The sequence below is a fragment of the Priapulus caudatus genome, unplaced genomic scaffold (genome assembly GCF_000485595.1).
Source record: "Priapulus caudatus unplaced genomic scaffold, Priapulus_caudatus-5.0.1 Scaffold210, whole genome shotgun sequence".
Taxonomy (NCBI): Eukaryota; Metazoa; Priapulida; class Priapulimorpha; order Priapulimorphida; family Priapulidae; genus Priapulus; species Priapulus caudatus.
In genome coordinates, this window is record NW_014577271.1 from 321,998 (window position 1) to 341,254 (window position 19,257).

The window sequence follows — 19,257 nt, forward strand, 5'->3', positions numbered from 1 at the left end:
CGCTCCTCATATGCGTCTAAAAACCACGTTTCGCTTATTAGATATACCGACGGGATAGCAAGATTAAAGAGGGCGCTGTGTGCACAAGGAGTGATCCGCGTTGTCCGACATTACGAGTACATTTTGTTTTTCTTCGAGTAGCTATTTGGTATCCCTGTATACCTATATAATAATTCCAAAGGATATCTTTGATGATCATCAACAAAAGTACAGATTTCTTCTTTTCACTATTACGTAAGTATTTGCGAGATGTAATAATATGTTTATGACTAATTGTGAATGGGACTGACGTAGCGAGAGGACGAACGTTTTTGGGATCGGTGGCCTGAGAGGAGAGCAACGAAAAGAAACGAGCGACGAAAGCCTTGTCGTGTGCGCGTATGCAACCCGGGGACCGACCCGAAGCTTAAATTTCAATTGCGGTGCGTTGGACAGATTAGGCCACGTACCAGCGGGGATCACAGTTTATGATCATCCGGGGGGAATGAAGAGGAAGGAAGTGCACTGCCCAAAATTGGAGAAAGAATATTGGGATCAAATATCTGTTAGAGTTCCCGTAGCAACCAGGGCCCCCAAAAGAGAAATTGTACTGACTACGTGTATTTTTTATAACTTCGGTTCTCCCATCCATAGAGAGTTAGGGGGGGAGCCTATTTGTTTGTTTGAAAAGTCTTCTTTTTATGCCCACGAAGGAAGTTACTTTTAGTTTTTAAAAAAGAAATGCAGCGTAATGTAAAAGAAAATATAGAAAGCTGAAATGAACATTGCATGAATGGAGAGAGAGAGGGACCAGAGATGAGAGTGGAGAGAGAGGATTGGTGGCAGAAGAGGAGATTAACCGAGAGAGAAGAAGGTGATGGAGGAGAAGAAGGAAGGACTGGAGAGAGAGAGCAGGAGAGGAGAGAGATGATAGAGGAGGATGGTGTGTTTCAGGCTCCTGGTGTAAGTCACGACAGATTCTTTGCTGTGTTATGGCCCAGTTGAGCACTGGGTGTAAATCTCTCCTTGACATTTTGAAAGCTTGGAGACATTTGATCTCGAAAAATTTCTCATTTTTGCTCGAACATTGTTTGATATGGTATGAATTACTATTTTAAAAATAATCAAAGCTTAATAATTTTTAGTTGCAGAGGAAGTACCAAATTTTGTCAATGTGAACCCAGGAACTATAGAAAAGATGGGAGAGAGTCTAGTGAGAGAGAAGAAGAGATCGAGGGAGACCCACTAGAAGGAAGAGCGGTCGACTGGCTGGCTACTGAAGAGAGAGAGAGGGAGAGAGAGAAGTGTTATCTGGCATTGCAGGTCTTCCTGAACTTTCACCAGGCCTAACTATTATCACTGCCAATACGACGTTCATATTTACATGCCACAATTGCCATGGATATCACGTAATAGCCCTACTCGCTCGAGGCAGACGCTGAAGTATGAATGTTGTGATCCTGTGAGAGCCCAACTTACGCGCTAAGTTACCCCATTTCTGACCTATCCTGAAAATTTTATTAATTAATTAATTGGATCCGGATCACCCCCAAAATGTAATCAATTCTAAGTTACCCCATTTCTTACCTATCCTGAAAATTTAATTAATTAATTAATTAATTGGATCCGGATCACCACCAAAATCTAATCAATTCGAAGTTAGCCCATTTCTGACCTATCCTGAAAATTTCATGACAATCCGTCCATAACTTTTTCAGTTAGGCTGTACACACACAAACCATGCAACGCACAAACCGACAAACCAACAAACACACGCCGGTGAAAACATAACCTCCTGCCAACCCCTTGGCGGAGGTAACCAAGGACCACAATGTAAATAAGTGTGCTAGTCATACTTTTTGTGTATATATCCTTGGTAGTTATCCTTGGAATAAAAAAATATTGTAAAAGTATGCTATATATCATCAGATGATATCATGGATGATTTACCTAAATAAATAAATAAATAAAAAAATAAAAAATAAATGTGTGCGTGCGTGTGGTTGTGTGTGTGCACGCGTGTGTGTACTTCTCTGCCACTGATGTGAAGGTCTCGCGTGATTTGGCTGTTGTCCGTCGGCCACGTCCTCTGACAGTTGCATGGTTCTATAGTCTATTAATGTTTTTTTTATATAAAGAATTAATATTGTCGAAATTGCTCTATAGTGCTATTATGCTCTGCTGTGAAACAGCCAGCTACCTACCCTCCTCACCACCTCCTCCTTCATCCACCGCCAGCTTAATTTCTCATCTACCCTATCAATTATCCACCACCTTCCCCCCTCTACCCCTCATCTACCACGTTCTTCCCTTCCGCTCTTCATTTTATTCATTTTTATAATGACTATAACTGGTTCGTTATTAGCAAAGTTAGTACCTGAAAGCAAGCTACAAACTGTAATTAAAATACTAATTGACTTATCCATTGACTTATCCACAGAATTTCTTGGATTTATACAGCTCCCGGCTTAGACAAATTTCACTGATACAGAAATAGGGGCCAAGCCGGCGTACAAATGGCCGAAAGTGATCGTTTGCTGACCGACGAGTCCAGCCAGACAACCAAAAATTCACGGCCCTATACGTGACCAATAGTGCTGAATAGTAATATAGAATATAACGTCACTTTATATGGTACTATCTTTTTCATTCTTAAATGCTTCAAGTGTCTGTTTTCTGCACTAGCCATACATGGTCAACGCTTTATTTTCACAAAAAATATTATAAACCTTCCGCATACCGTGGTCGATGGATAACTAAAACAGAAACAGATGCTACAAGCAGAGATAAAATGTTCAGGATTTGACGAGCGCCCAACACAGAATTACAAGTACTTATGCATTTCCAGCAAATGCAGTGAATCCAAAGAATTAATAAGTCCATAAAAACACAATGTCACTTTATATCGTACTAATATTATTATTATTTTATTCTGAAATACTTTAAGTGCCTGTGGTTTGCACTCATATCTTCTCTTGCAATACATGGTCATCATTGACATTGTATTTCCACAAGAACAATTTCATGCATTAAGCCTATTTGTGTTGCCAAGACGAACCAAATTTGTCACACGTGGTGAGAAGGAAATGAGCCAAACGTAAAAACAGCAACAGTACAGTACAACATACCAATAGTAGTATAAATTACACCTATAGACTTCTCATTGGATATATATGCGTTTATAACTTTTGGAAAGCACGTAAATTTCGCTAAGCCATGCGAGCACTGCTGAAGAACACATACCACAACAATCATGTAAGAATAGATTTTAGAACTACCAAAGCTGCTGCTGCCGTAACTACTTAGTATTCTATATTCTACCACCATCATAATGTATAACAAAGACGGATATATAGTACTGCTACTCCTAGTATACAGTATTACTACCACGAGTATAACTTTTAGTGCTGTTGGATAGCACATCTAAAACTGCTGTTACGATACGCACACACACGGACACATACATACTTAGCTACACCATGATTACTACCACTATTTCCAATAACATAGCTGGGTATACAGTGTTTATGTTTCTGGCAATAATAATACTGTCAGGCCTTTTATTTTTGTCACCTGGTTTACAATATTTTGTTTTCAATATTGCCAGTAGTTGAAATAAAAATATTTTGTTAATTTTTGTTTCAATTTTGCTCAGCTTGTATACCAAATTACCAAAAATACAAGGCCTTATGACGATCACGACGTTAGCAGTGATTAATATGATATACAGTGACACTACCTATAATACAACATTAATCATAAAATAGTTAAAATTTTCCATGTCCCAGTTTTTATATTTCATGGTCTACGTTTCAATTACGCCCGCTAAATCCGTTCATTTGACAAAAGGGTTTTGCTGTATAACATATTTAATGCACATTTGCTCTATGCATTTCAATAACACCAAGTTTGTGGAAAATTTATTTCCAAGTCATTCCAACAGGACTGTTACTGTTTACGATCTTTGATAATTCATGGAAGACATCTCAAATTTTAACATTGGACACAGATTCTCGTTAGAATAGCACACGACGTGTCACAGACCTCTGTTCAAGATTATATTCCACACATGCACGTACTCATCTGATGACATCAGACGATTGATAATGGTTTTAAATGATCAAGCATGCACCACATCGCACCTTTTACGTCTGGATTTGCAAACCAGTTATAGAGGTGCTTGAGCGCCGACAAGTAGCATATATGCTGAGCTTTACTCGTCAGCCCCGAGCTTAGATCATCAACAAATCTCAGGCATTTGAACAACTGAAACTTGACAACTCTGCCATCTACATTTCAACCAAATTCTTCAGAACTTTTGAATTACCTACTATGATTCATGAACAAACACAGCTGTGGCATTTGGCCCAAACGTACGAACAAAATACATTAATCCTAACCAAGCATTTTGAAATTAATAAATACATGTAAATAGAATTGTTTCATTAGTGGCAAATCCGTAAATACACCCTATGAAGACTTGTCTAATCACAACACATCACACCTACACTCAACAAGGAACAATAATTTCTTGCCTAAATTAACAGCCCCTCCTCCTTTGTAGCTGGGTTTTCAGTACGATCTTGCAGCATTATAAACATCATCTTCTGCACAAATCCTCACAAAAATGTACTACTGTTATTTACTGTACACCAAAAGAGAAGCAATGTATTCAACTTATTAAAATTTCATTAAATGCAAAATAAGTAATACAATTTTTTTTCCATGTACATTCTTTAAAACAACTACTAAAAACTAATGATATACGACATTAGCACTCAAGAACATGCAGTTGTAGTGTTACCAACATCAAACAGCCCCAGAAATAGGACAAGGGCCAATGATATTCTAGTAGTAAGTAAACACTTATTACAAAACACTTATCAGATGTATAATATGGAGGATAATGTGACTACATAAATATGCACCTATGGGGGCATATAGTAGGATACAGCTGCAAATAAATTTTAATTCAAATTTATATAGCATCCATCTGTCTAACGTAATAAGCCAATTAATAAATCTCGGTATCACTAGATGACGGATCGTCACCTGTGTCACTATTGTTACATGCAGCTCCATAACCCTCGTTTCTACTACCGCAGGTGTACACAGGCCTCTCGCCTCCATAAAACTGATCAGGTTTCTTTGCAACGACAACAAATGTACAAGTTGCCAGTTTTTGTAGAAGAACCGTAGAATCTGTGACACAATGAACATCAATCAGATGTCTCCTCAGGTGGCCTTGCATGTTGAATTGTGCTCCGCAGTCACAACACACATGCTCGATGGTCTGGTGTCTGTGTGCTGCTCCCATGTGGCCATCCAGATATTTTCCTGTTGGAAAGGACTCTTTGCAAATCAGACATATTTTATCAGGTGTTCCCATTGGTTTGACAAGAGTTGGGTCATTGCCAGATGAGCATGCAGATGCTTCAGCTTCGCCCAGTACAGATGTTCTAGGTGCCTCCACTGTGCAAGAAGCCATTTTTTCAGCAATTTCCTTTGATGCTGTTATGTGATGAACTCGAACCAAATGCCGCTTTAGATGATCAGATCTACTAAGATGGGCTCCGCAATCACAACATACATGTTTAGGTTTGTTTCCACTGTGAACAGCTAATCTGTGATCCTTTAATTCATGCCTATTAGCAAACATTTGTTGACAAATATTACATAAATTCTGAGATTCGGGCCGTACGCGCTTCTTCTTCACCGCAGTGTTTGACAAACTCCTACTATCGGTACCAGTATCCTCCTTTACTGTAACCCTGCTTGCAGCCATCATATCTGCAACTTGATTCAGGTCGGTAATGCAATGCACTAAAACAATGTGCCTCTTCAAGTGATCTCTTTTACTGAGTTCAGCTCCACATTGACAGCAAACCTGCTTCAATACTTGACCCTTATGTGCATTTTTGATATGCTCATACAGCCTAACCTTTTTCATAAATGCCATTCCGCAAATTAGACAAGACCTCTCCGCTGCCATACTTTGAGCATCTTTCCTTACGGTTGCAGATGACGAAATTGCTATTGGTTTAGCATTATTACCATACTCTAGTGGATTCTGTTCAGCACCTTGATTAGTGATTGTTCCACCAGGTAACATATTGGGAACAGGCCGAGCTGCTACTTCACTTTCGAATGTTGGAGCATCTATTGCTGCTTTCTTCACGACCACTTCTCTGCAAAAGGCAAGCTTTTCTGCAACTTGCTTTGATACAGCAATGTGGTGAACTTTAATCAGATGCCTCTTTAAGTTCTCATGCCGCGTAAGTTGGGCTCCACAATCACAACATTCATACTTCACTGTCTGCCTTTCGGGAGTAGGCTTTACGTGATACATGGCAATTGTGCATGAAATATGAACGTTATTGCAGTGATAATAGTTAGCCTGGTGAAGAGTTCAGGAAGACTTTGCAATGCCAGATATCACTTCAGTATCCAGCAAGTCGACGCTCTTAGTGGGTCTCCTGATCTATAGCCTCTCTTTTCAGTTCTGGTACATGAAAATTGGTGATTACCTGCAACAAAATTATTAGCTTTGATTATTTTAAAATAGTAATTCATACCATACAGTGTTCGAGCAAAAATGAGAAATTTTTGAGACAAATGTCTCCAAGTGCTCAATGTCAGGAGAGATTCTAGCCAAAGGAAAATGGGCACATATTCGCAGCCAAGGAAGATGCGCTCTCCGCACTACAACCCAAGGCAGCCTCGAACCACTTATCTACAGCCCTCTACTTCTACCTCTCCTTACTTTTTTCCCATACCCGCCACTTCTCTCTCTTTAAAACTAAAAGTAATGTCTCGTGCATAAAATGAGAGCCTTTTCAAACAAAAATAGCCCCTACGCTATGATGGGCAACCGAATTATAAAAATACAGTAGTTCCAGTACAATTTGTGGGGCCAGTCGTGTGGCACTGGGATAAAAGAGTATTGATCATTCTTCAATTTTTGGCAGGTCCACAGAAACCGGTGATCAAAACTGGTGATGCTGGTAACTGGCCTAATCTGTCACGCACAGCAAATGAATATTTAGTGGGCCCGGGGTCATACGCGGCCACGAAATGCTTGTCCTCGTTTTTTGTTCTCTCTCTCAGGCCCCGAATCAAAACGTCGCTACGCCACATGACAATTAGTTCATAAAATAGTTAATTAATTGTCAAATACTTTACGTAATATGCAAACGAAGAAATCTGTACTTTGTGTATTGATATCAAGATATCCTGGAATTATTATATAGGTATAACAGGGAGGGTAATACCAAATAGCTACTCGAAGAATAACACAAAAGTGTTAACCGTCGTAATGTCGACAACGCGATCTATCTCCTTGTGCACACCATGCGCCCGTTCTTTAATCTGCTATCACGTCGGTTATACTCTAAGAAGGCGAAACGTGAGTATTTTTTAGAACGGCATATGGAGGACGAGGACAGACCTCAGGTAATGCGTCCTGCCATCGCCGAGAAAGAGTATAAAGACGTCCCAATCATCAGGGGAACGAGCACTAATGTTTGGCTACACACTGGATTGAAGCACTGACAAATGCGATTTAGATATTTTCATTTCATTTGTGCAGGCTTCTGTCGTTTTCATTTTTCCTTCAAGGCGCCACGAGTTTTAAAAGTTCAAGCAGAAGAAAATATAATATAAATCTATATGAATAAATAAATAGATATAAAGAGGTAGATGAAGTTAGGAGACTATTATAGTTTTCTATAAGTTCTGACTTCTATTCTGATGAATAGTCGTCACTATGAAGTCTACTCTGATAGTAGGTAAGTTATTATAAAATAAGTATATATTATATATTATATATATGATAGTATACATAATATATACGTGGTAATCAGGACAAATACCCAAAACCCCCCGGCACTTAAACGGCAGCGGACGATTAGGCGCCTACACCCCTGACAGCACGCGACGCCATGCCAATTACCCCGCCGGACATTTACCCGGACAATTACCCCCCGGATAATTACCCCCCGACAATCAACCCCCCGGACATTTACCCCCCCCGTACAATTAGCCCACCTCGGATATTTACCGGGCTAAGCAGCCCGCGACCCGGACCGAGCCGGGACAATACCACCGACCGGACAATATACCCAGCGCAGACATTTAAACGACCGCGGGACAATTTACACGCGCAGATTCTATTTTTAGAAGAGGAGTTAGAGACGAGCGGAAGAGGTATGAGGAAGGAAGGGAGATAACCACGAGGACCGACAGGCATGCAGGTGTGTTGAGGGAGGGACACGAGGAGGAGGGGAGAAAGCTGGTGATGGAGGAGAGGAGAACGAGGTGGAGTGGCGGCCCTCACTCTACCTACCTCTACCGAGGTATTCCTCACCTCCCTTCTCCATATCCTCCTCCTCGCTGCCACCTCCCTTCATCTTCCCTACCACCTTCCCCGAAACCCTATAAACCACCTTCTCCCCCTCCTCTACCACCTTCTCCCCCTCACTTCCTCCTCTACCACGGTCCTGCTCCTCCTCCTCCTCCACCGCCTCTCCTCACTCCTGCCTTCTCACACCCTTCTTCCCCTCCTCACCACTTCTCCCCCTCCTCTCCTCCACACAACTCTCTCCCTCCTCGCCTCGCGACCCCTACCCCCTGGTATCATTGGTCAATACAATGGCTAATAAAGCACCAAAGTGAGTAATTTTCCGGAGGGGGGTAAATGTCCGGGAGGTTAATTGTCGCGGAGGGTAAATTTCGCGCGGGGGGGTATAATGTAAGTCAGAAAGAAGCTTACATATACTAAAGCACTCGGAGAGCGCAAGACTGCGAAGGCAGCTCAATTCTCTGACTGTGACAATTTTAACTAATTAATTTAATTAATTAAATAATTAATTGATCCGGATCACCACCAAAATTTAGATCATTCTAAGTTCACCCATTTCTGACCTATCCTGACAAATTTTATTTAATTAATTCCAGGATCCGGGGGGGATCAACCGGGCTAGCACCAACCAAAATGTAATCAATTCTAAGTTACCGCATTTTTCTACGCTAGCCTGAAAATTTAACTTAATTATTAATTAATTGATCCGGATCAGGACCACCGAAATCTAATCAATTCGAAGTTTAGCCCATTTCCGTACCCTACTCCTGAAAATTTCATAGACAATCCGTCCATTAAGGGTTTCCAAGTCTAGGCTGTACAGCAAACAAACAACGCACAAACCACCGACAAACCAACGAGCACAAACCGACAAACCAACAAACACACAGGAGACGCCGTGAAAAACATAACCTCCTGCCTAAGCCTTGGCCGGAGGTAATCAACGCACCAGGACCCTGACGAAGTAAAATAAGTGTGCTAGTCATACTTTTGTGTATATCCTTGGTAGTTACCTTTGGAATACATAAAATATATTGTAAAAGTAATGCTATATACTCGATGGCGATGATTCAGACCTTGACCAATACTAAATACATAAACAATAAACCAAAATAAATGTGTGCGCTGTGTGTTGTGTGGGTGCACGCGTGCTGTGTACTTCTCTCGCCACTAAGAGTAAAGCTCCGGCGTCGATTGGCTGTTCCGTCGCCACGTCCTCTGACCAGCTTGGCATAGCTTCACTAAGTCTATTAATGTTTTTTATAATAAGTAATTAATAATTGTCGAATTGCCTCTATCGTGCTATTCATGCTCTGCCTGTGCAAACAGCCAGCTACCGACCCTCCTCACCACCTCCTCGCTTCCTCCACCGCCAGCTTAATTCTCATCTAACCCTTCAATTAGTCCACACACCTTCCCCGCCCTCTACCCTCCATCAACCACGTTCCTTCCCTTCCGCTCTTCATTTTATTCAATTTTATAAATGCACTATACTGGTTCGTTATTAGCAAACGTTACGTAGCCTGAAAGCAGCTACAACTGACATTAAAATGACTAATTGACTCCCATTCGCACTTACACGCAGAATTTCTTGGATTTATACAGCCCCCGCTTAGACAAATTCACTGATCACCCAGAAATCAGGGCCAACGCCGCGCGTACAAAGGCCGAAAGTGATCCGTTTGCGCACCGGACGAGTCAGCCAGACACCAAAACATTACGCGCTATACGTGACAATAGTGGCTGAATAGCTAATATCGAATATAATATATATATATATATATATATATATATATATATATCAGGGGTTAATAATAACAACAACAAAACGGAAAAATAATTGTCATTATTAACGCTCATCTATGTCTCCGGTACTTGGCCGGAGACGTGCCCCTGGGCTAACTATCTCGATTGGTTCGGGTCCGCGCGCTACGAGTTACGGGAGAGTAGGGACGACGAGGCTATACCCGGGTATATGGTTTCGGGTTCCTGGTTAGAGTAGCGGACGTAGAACGCGTCAGGCGACTCCCTAGACTCGTTAGTGGAATAGGCGAGGTACGGTAGGCGAGGTAGATAGTTACCAGGGTAACCGTACCCAGGGTACGTTCCGGCAGTACCCAGGGAGACATAGACCCTCTCAGCATTATTAACCGCTGATGCCAATATGTTCCCATAATAACTGTTCCAATTCCGTTACATATCTTGCAAAAGCACGCGTGTCTGCGTACGTGGGTAATAATATAAGTACACTTAACCGATTTCGCAACCGCATTTTCAAACGATATAAACAGTAGAGATGAAAGCCAATGAATGGATTACCACGATTATATTGCGGTAGTCACCAGCCCATACACATTAATGTATACAAAATGTCACCCACACATTCTATGCAAAGGCAATAAAAAATAAACACAGAACCATTTAGTAATAGTCTTTATTTACATTGTGTAAATAGATTCCTTGCTACATTTAGATCTACTATTCAATGAACGGGTATGCTATTATGAAACACGACGATCGACGCATCACTTCAGAATCAGGGAAGTAGCCCATAACATTCCACATTCTTCGCATTGCAACTTACTTCTACGGAGAAAAGGGCATTAAGATAAGAAACAGTATGCCTACAGGACAGTCATGTAGAAAATACAATTAATTGGCAAATACAATTTCACCATACTGAACGTATATAAATAAGTCACAAACGTCACGAAATATGATATGAATTACAGCAAGAAATCACAAAACGTAAACAAAGACGAGTGAATCATTTAACTGGCAATGAATTGAATCAATTACAATTGAAACTCAATTGAATCATTAAATTTCATTACTTCATGAATTATACAAGTACACGGTAATATAAATTGTAATTCATATACCCCATTTGAAACGAACGTGGGGTTACATTCTTTTATTATTGATATCTACGCCTAAAGAAATTTGCTATCATATGAATGTAAGATCAATATGACATGATCTGACTTATGTCATGAAGCACACCATAAACTTATTTGATAGCACATGATAACTAATTTGTCAACCTCTTTGACATGAACTGCACGTCGTCATAATCGATGTCAGATTCTTTTACATAAATAATTACAGTGAGTGTCGAGCTGTTGTGAACGGAATTAGCTGCTTTCCAAATGTAGTGGTATAGTAGGAAGCTGAGCGCTAAGACACAGCTCTACAGATAGACAGGGTAGCATCCCGTAGCAGTGATGCTGTCCCCGGCTTTATCACCGGTGATTGCCGTGTTTGCAGTTCCCAGGCACCTGGGGTGAGGCTGACAGCTGGCGAGTCCCTATGATACTTCACCTCGCCATGGTTGGTGTGTGCAGTAAGCGAGAGCAACAGGCCGGTGGCCGGTAGATTTTCCCCACCTAGCGTCAACCGTAGGCCAGCGTATGTAGGCCTAGTAGGTTGGGTGGCCCCGAATGTATTGCTGGTGTGCACGATGTGCGATCTTTCAGCAACCTGCTATCGTTGTTTACATGCTCACCTAGCCGGCTGATGCACGGTGACCGACTGACCGTGCACACGAAGCGGCTGATCAGGAATTGACGTGCGATGAAGAACGTGGCGCGCAGTGACTGTCCCGTACGTAATAAACTCCCTGTCGTGTATACGTAAAACTTCGGTGTTGTGCATTATGCACATGTCGGTTACATAGCGTGCCGGTCGCATTACAGACTCCGCATCAGATCCGTTAGTCTGTGGTCCCATCGCGTTGCGGGCGTGAAGGCTATTACTCACTTAATAGTCGAACCCTCATGCCCCCAACCCTGCATGTAACGGGGAGCGGTATGTCCCTGCCCATCTGGTCGGTGTCCTCCACTAGGTCGATAGGCCGGGTGGGTAAAATATACACAACTCCTACCTCAGAGCTCACGATATTGGAACATCAGAGGTCACGGAGGGGAAGGCAGGTCTGTTGTACATTTATTCACCGTATACATGCACGAGTGTATTAATTTCCTTGTCTTTGAGCCACTATCATGTTGTTTTTTTAATTGACTTAGTTACTGAATTGACATCACATGCAAAGAAATAAACAGCATGAACGAAATTTCTTTACTTCAGTGCTTTACCACAAACTAACAACTGAATACTTTCACACCATCAAATAATTGAATATTGGGCATGACATGACATAAGATGCTTATTCTGTTCGAAACATATATAATTAATCTTCACACAATTGAAATTTTCACCATTTATGTCTAGCAACTATAGTCAGGTACGCAGGTCATTATATGGCATGTGCACAGTTCTGTGTCAGTGAACAATCAATGCCCCTTGCACGTTGATGGCTAATTATCATAAAAATATTTCTATGGATAAGATTGTCTATATGATCGGAATGTTATAGGTGTTGTCATTCTTAAAAAAACATTTTATATTACCTACCCGGTATACTATCATTTGGTACCACAACGATATTTGTTACAATAACATAGACGGAAATAAAACTTTTCATGACATACTAGTTAATATAATAGTGACATGTTTTTTTAAATACTCATGTGATTATAATGACATTTCGACATCTAATATATTTTCCAGATCATACAGTATTACAAAAACGTTTGGCAGTGGGTATTGTTGCCGGAGACTGGACACAGTATTATGTAGTATTTACATTACACATTCTGGTACCTTGGCAAAGAGAATTCACCAAGTGAAACCACATAAAGCCGATCATTCCCTCTCACCTTTGCTAAACACTTTTAAGTAAGCATTCTCCACATCTATGCATGAGACTACCATTAGGTGACCTCAGTCAAGATGGCATGTAGGTGTTGATCAGCTCTTCTTGCCCTTCTCATCAGGCGGTGTCCGATTGCTAACAGAGGAGCGCCCTGAAGAGTTCTTTCCACTTACACTGGACTGCCGGTTTAAACTGCCTGCCATCCCTGCAAACTGTGCTGCTAGAGGATGCTGTTGCATCTGATACATCATCTGCTGGTATTGCTCCTGTGACAACAAGATGTGCTTTGTCTTTACAATAATTATTTAGACCCCCAAGGTTTGCCATGTTTTACAAAAGGAGAGAATATGAGCAAGGCACGCACGCACGAACGCACGCACGCACGCACGCACGCACGCACACACACACACACACACACACGTATTGTGTCTGGGTGTCAACACATCATGAAATTAATTTCCAAGTATAAAACATTGTTATATTTACCTTTTCACATTTTTAAACTTTTTACCCTTCAATTAGATACTTCTGAATTTACTATTTGCCACCCCCTTTCCCACCAGTACAATACTAGTTCTTAGTGTGTTGTACGATTTTGTTCTATCCTAAAGTTTTTAATATTTTCTTATATGTGAATACTGTATGCATTATAATTGCAATAATATTTATTATGTACTGTTTTACTAAGAATCGTCACCATTTACCTGGCTTGATTGACACGTTTTTGATCATTTTACAACCATTTTTCAAAAGACAAGTACGATGTAAATTTAGATACCTGAATAATAAAAATCAAATCATAACATCATCAATTCGTCATAACATAAATTATATGAGGCCGAACAAACCTTCAGTATAAGTACTCAGGCCTGAAATCATAACTTAATAGTTGATGTACTGACCGGTGTGAGTTGAGCCATCTGTTGGTGCATCGATTGGAGCTGCTGCTGTTGAAGAAGCAGCGCTCGGATAGCCTCTGTAGTTTGACCCTGTGATGCACAAACACACCAAGTCACTTATAGCCAGCACGATATGAAGAGCATATAAACATTAGGTGATAGATACAACATGAAAATGTGAAAGTATCTGAAATATCCAAATTTAGTTGCACTTAATGCTACTAAGAATTTGCCACGTTTACAAAGCAACCAATACCTGAGAGGCGGGAATAATAGGATAGCCAGCCAAATTGAGAGTACCCCTGCTGCTTTGACCCTGCAAAGTTGGCAAACTTGGCAGTTCAGCAGCAGGTGGCGCTGCATGTCCTGCAACCGGTGGGCTCACAGGGATATGGTTGTGAGAGCCTGCAAGACTGTGCTGGATTGGGCTGCGTGCTTGGCTGCGTGCATGAAGACCATCCTGCAATAGAGCATCTCATATCAAGACAAGAAAACGTAGACAATTCCTCTCGATGGACAACTCGTTACAGAAATAACAGCAAAGATATACAACAGGTGCAAACACCACACGTTGCTCCCTCACCTGTATGTTGCTGTCGCCACGTGGCACAAAAGTGTTGTTAATACGGGTGTTGCGTGGTTCAGACATAGTGGACGACGCCTGGCTGTTATTGGGCACGGCTAGGCGTGCATTGACGGCCAGCAGGTGGTCCCGTCTCGCCGATAGGCTGCTAACTAGCTCCTCTAACCGGTGATTTTCTGCTCGTAGCTGATGCAGGCATGACAAGAGAGATGCAACTACAAAAAGTACAAACAGTACCTTATATTACACGAGTGATAAACACACTAGAAAAAAAATTCTATAGATGCTTTTTTGATTCTAAAATCCTACGTTAAATGGGGCACATTCGAATACAAATACATATCTGCCGCTAGATAACAATATGGAAGTCGCCCTGGGCAATTTTCTTTGGGGTATTTTTCTCCCTTCTCTTTATTTTGCTGGTTGAAAATCTAAACAAGATTGAAATATTAGTGATGTAAATAATGTCTCAATGTCACTTGCTCAAATAGTTAAAAACCATTCCACCAAGTAATATCAAGGTAAGAGAGATAAATAAATAAATAATAATAATAATATAGAACAAGTGCCGCAGAGCGACAGCCCTCAACTGACGTGTACTGTAGCCGGGTAATCTTCTGATAAACTCACTGGCAACCGAATCAAGTGTGCCCTCCCGCCACCGCGTTCGCGCCCAGAGCATATATCTAGGATACTACTAATACAGATGTAAAATCTATGATAGGCTTTGCTATACCGGTAGTACAGTAATAAAGATACAGCTGTGTAACTTTAATGACTTCACTATATTAACATGTTATCATGGATATGCGTTGAGCGTGAGCGTAGTGGTGGTGGGGGGAGGGGGATGGGGAAGGGAGAGGGGGAGGGGGTCCGTCCGCCCCTCCGTGCTGATCGGGCCAACAATTAGCCTAACTTGTCCTCGTCCCCCCGCGGGAACTCTCAGCCGCTGCAGCTCACCGTCTGCCATCTCCGCCGCCCCCACAACGATGGAGCCAACTTGTAGAGAGGCAGTGACTCCAGGATCTCAGTTCCTCATGCGAGCAATCCGCACCAATTTTGACAGTAAGGCCCTAGTCATACCCTCAAGAACGAATTTGTAGTTGAAACCTAATACGAAAGCATTGTGGGTATGAGTGAATTGCTTATGTATTAAATGCCAGTATAAATTATAATGACAATCTCATATTGTTGGGACGAAAATAAACCCAAACACTATCACTGTGCCGTCAGTGTGCTAACGTAGGACTGAGATCATCGACTAAACATGCACGATTTAACCACTAACCTTAGAACGTTCCTGAAGGGACAGTGATTTGTTTAATTAATCAACCCTTGGCGAATTATTCAGCCGCTGCGAGTGCAAGAGCTTACAGAACGTTCTGAGTTAATCGACATCTTTTTCTTTTTCCAGCTTTTCCGCTGTTATTTTCCTCTAAATCATTAGCTCATCCTTGACGATAGTCAGATGCAGCTTTGCTAGATATCGCATGCATTCTCCTGTTGGCGTGCGTGCATCCGGCGACGTGCGTGCGTGCGTGCGTGCGTTGGGCGTCCGTGCTCCGCTCCGTGTCTCGGCGCGCCGGTCGCCCCTCGGAGCGCACCGTCCGCCCGTGCCAGAAGATCGAAAGGACGTCGAGCTGAGGCGACGGGCAGCACGAGGCGTCTCAGCCCCACGCGGGAACGCCGACTGGAGTGTCGTAGTCCAGTATGGCTCAGATCACAAGCGAAGAAGATGTGGTCGCCTATCCGGTGGCACAGACGAACTTCGCAGGGCCGGGCAGTACAAGCGAAGCCTGTACATGCCTCGCGAGAGGCACGCGGGTCAGACAGTTGGGCCACGCACAAATCTAGCTCGCGAGGAGCGGCGACGCGAGCCCTCGTCGACCCGGGAGTCAGCGGATCCATTCAGAGTCGCCAAGCTCGGCTCACGTAGGGGGTCAATCGCGAAACGGAGTTGGGATGGTGCGACGCTGGGGGTCAAAGCGTCAAAAGTGCTCAAGAGTGTACAGGCATGAAAATTGTCCGGATTTCCGTTTTTCCGCCACGCATCCAAGAATTGTTTCCGAGTTTATCCGTTTTTGCCGAGTCTCAGGGGTAGCAGCATTCGTAATCTACCCGGGCACATGTAGGCATGCAGGCGCACGGTTTATCGAATCGGTCGTCTACTGGGTCTGGAACAGCAAGCTAGACTGGTACCCGTAGCCGTAGCCGTGTGTGCGTGAGACGCGTGTGTGGGCGACCATGTGTTGGCGTGTGCGACGTGTGTGCGTAAGGCGCGTAGATAGTAGCGACGTGTGTTGCGTGGCTGCGTGAACGTGTGGTGCGTGACAGCGCGTGTGCGTGTCGTGTGTGCGTGAGCGCCGTGTGTGCGTGTGTTGGCGTGAGCGGCCATGTTGTGTGACGTGTGTGTGTGCAGCAGGTGTGTGGCGTAGAGCGCGCGTGTGTGCGAGCGTGTGTGCGTGAGCGCGTGTGTGGCGTGAGCGCGGTGGGCGACGTGTGTGGCGTGAAAGCGGCGTATGTGCGACCGTGTGTGCGTGAGCGCGTGTGTGCGTGAGGCGCGTGATGTGCGACGTGTGTGGCGTGAGCGGCGGTGTGTGCGTGAGCAGCGTAATGTGGCGAACGTGTGTGACGTGAGCACGTGTGTGCGTGAGCGCGTGTGTGGGCGTGAGCGCATGTGCTGCTGAGTGCGTGTGTGTGATGTGTGTGCGTGAGCGCTGTGATGTGTGGTGTGCGAGCGTGTGTGCGTGAGCGGTGTATCGAACGTGTGTGCGTGAGCGCGTGTGATGCGACATGTGTGCGATGTGCGACGTGTGTGCAGTGAGCAGCGTGTGATGCGACGGTGTGGTGCGTGAGCGCGTGTGTGCGTGAAGCGCGTGTGTGGCGTGAGGCGGCGGTGTGTGCGTGAAAGCATGTGTGCGTGAGCGCGTGTGTGGCGACGTGTGTGCGTGAGGGCGTATGTGGGCGAAGTGTGTGCCGTGAGCGCGTGTGTGGCGTGAGCGCGTGTATGGCGTCAGCCGCGCGTGTGTGGCGAGCGTGGGTGCGTGTAGCGCGGTGTGTGCGTGAGGCGCAGTGTAATGCGACGCTGTGTAACGTGAGCGCGTGTGTGCGAACATGTGTGCGTGTGCGACGTGTGTGCGTGAGCGCGTGTGTGGCGACATGTGTGCCGTGTGCGAGCGTGTGTGAGTGAGCGCGTGTGTGCGAGCATGTGTGCGTGTGCGACGTGTGTGAGTGAGCGGCAGTGTGGCGGCATGTGTCGTGTGGCGACGTGTGTGCGTGAGCGCGTGTGTGCGACATGTGTGCGTAGGTTGCGAACGTGTGTGGCGTGTATGCGACGCTGTGGCGTGTAATGCGACGTGTGTGGCGTGAAGCGCGTGTGTGCGTGAGCGGACGTGTGTGCGACGTGTGTGCGTGAGCGCGTAGTATGCGTGAGGCGGCGTGTGTGCGACCGTGTGTGGTGAGCGCAGGTGTGGCGGTGAGCGCGAGTGTGTGCGTGAGCCGCGTGTATGCGACGTGTGTGCGTGAGCGCGTTGTGTGCGAACGTGTGTGCGTGTGGCGACGTGGTGTGCGTGAGCGCGTGTGTGCGACATGTGTGCGTGTGCGACGTGTGTGGGCCGTGGCGGCGTGTGTGGCAACGTGTGTGCGTGAGCACGTGTGTGCGAGCATGTGGTGCGTGTGCGACGTGTGTGCGTGAGCGCGTGTGTGCGACGTGTGTGCGTGAGCGCGTGTGTGCGACGTGTGGTGCGTGAGCGGCGTGTGTGCGGAACGTGTTGTGCGTGAAACGCGTGTGCGTGAGCGCGCTGTGTGCGTGCAGCGCGTGTGTGCGTGAGGCGCATGTAGTGTGACGGGTGTGCGTGACGCCGTGTGCTTGTGACGTGTGTGCGTGTGCGACTGTGTGCATGACGCGCGTGGCATGTGTGCCAACGGTGAGCTCAATTCACGCAAAGCGCGCATGCGAAAACTCTAAAATGGATGTATAAATTAGTTTATTGAACCGTTAGAATTACTGTATGTAACACGTCTTAGGCTCATACATTATATTTTTTCTATTCCCCCCAACTCTTCTTTTGGGGGCGCTTTTGTTTTGTCCCCCCTACTTTTTGGATGGGGGGGGCCGCCCCCTGCCCCCTACTTCCGGCCGCCCGTGTTATTACTGACCCCCAAATTAAAAAAATCTCCCTAATGTGAGAGGGGGTACCCCGCCCCGCCTCCGGGTTCGCCCCCCCGCGCTTCGGGGTTCCCCCCCCGCCTCGGGTTTTCAGTGTTTTTTTACGCGGTCATTTTCTTCAGCCTGGGGTTCAAAAGAGGGGGAACATCCTCCTTAACTTAAGGTATAGGAGGAAAATGCAGAATTGCGGGCACAAATCTAAATGGCTTGACCTATGCTCTTAATATTCGGTGTATAGTGTGATGGCAGCGAAACCCATCACAGTGGGAAATTGGAGGTCACAGGTCAAGAGCAGTGGGGGAAAGGTCACATATCAGACGATTTTCTGAGGAAAATGGCCTAACGGTCAGAGTGAAAAAACTTTTTTGTTTCCAGTGCTATCACACTACCATTTTTATCACTTTATGAAAGGACCATGAAATGTGCTTTCTGCTGACGTGGCGAAGAGTAATGTGTCTGATAACCTTTGACCCTCAGAGGAAAGGTCAACACGGATTTGTTGACTGTTAACAAAGGACTGAACGCTTTTGCTATTAGAACCCACTCCAGCCGCCC

The 19,257-nt window shown here is 44.4% G+C and overlaps 2 protein-coding genes across 3 annotated transcripts in view; both read right to left on the bottom strand.

Annotated features, from left to right (window-relative positions):
• Nucleotides 1-2,651: 2,651 nt before the first annotated feature.
• LOC106807370 (zinc finger Y-chromosomal protein-like) lies at nt 2,652-7,205 on the bottom strand. Its single transcript, XM_014809688.1, has 2 exons — nt 7,162-7,205; nt 2,652-6,506 (listed from the first exon to the last, which is right to left on the bottom strand). The coding sequence occupies exon 2, from the start codon at nt 6,326-6,328 to the stop codon at nt 4,994-4,996; it is 1,335 nt and encodes a 444-aa protein (XP_014665174.1). The 5' UTR covers nt 6,329-6,506; nt 7,162-7,205; the 3' UTR covers nt 2,652-4,993.
• Nucleotides 7,206-10,755: 3,550 nt separating this feature from the next.
• Nucleotides 10,756-19,257, bottom strand: part of LOC106807367 (protein AF-10-like) — a 33,337-nt gene continuing 24,835 nt past the window's right edge. For both annotated transcript variants that reach the window (XM_014809683.1, XM_014809684.1), the window contains 4 exons: nt 14,535-14,749; nt 14,208-14,411; nt 13,955-14,041; nt 10,756-13,318 (listed from right to left, as the gene is read on the bottom strand). In XM_014809683.1, coding sequence (XP_014665169.1) covers nt 13,148-13,318; nt 13,955-14,041; nt 14,208-14,411; nt 14,535-14,749 — 677 coding nt within the window. In that variant the 3' untranslated portion in view covers nt 10,756-13,147. The remainder of the gene's footprint in view (nt 13,319-13,954; nt 14,042-14,207; nt 14,412-14,534; nt 14,750-19,257) is intronic.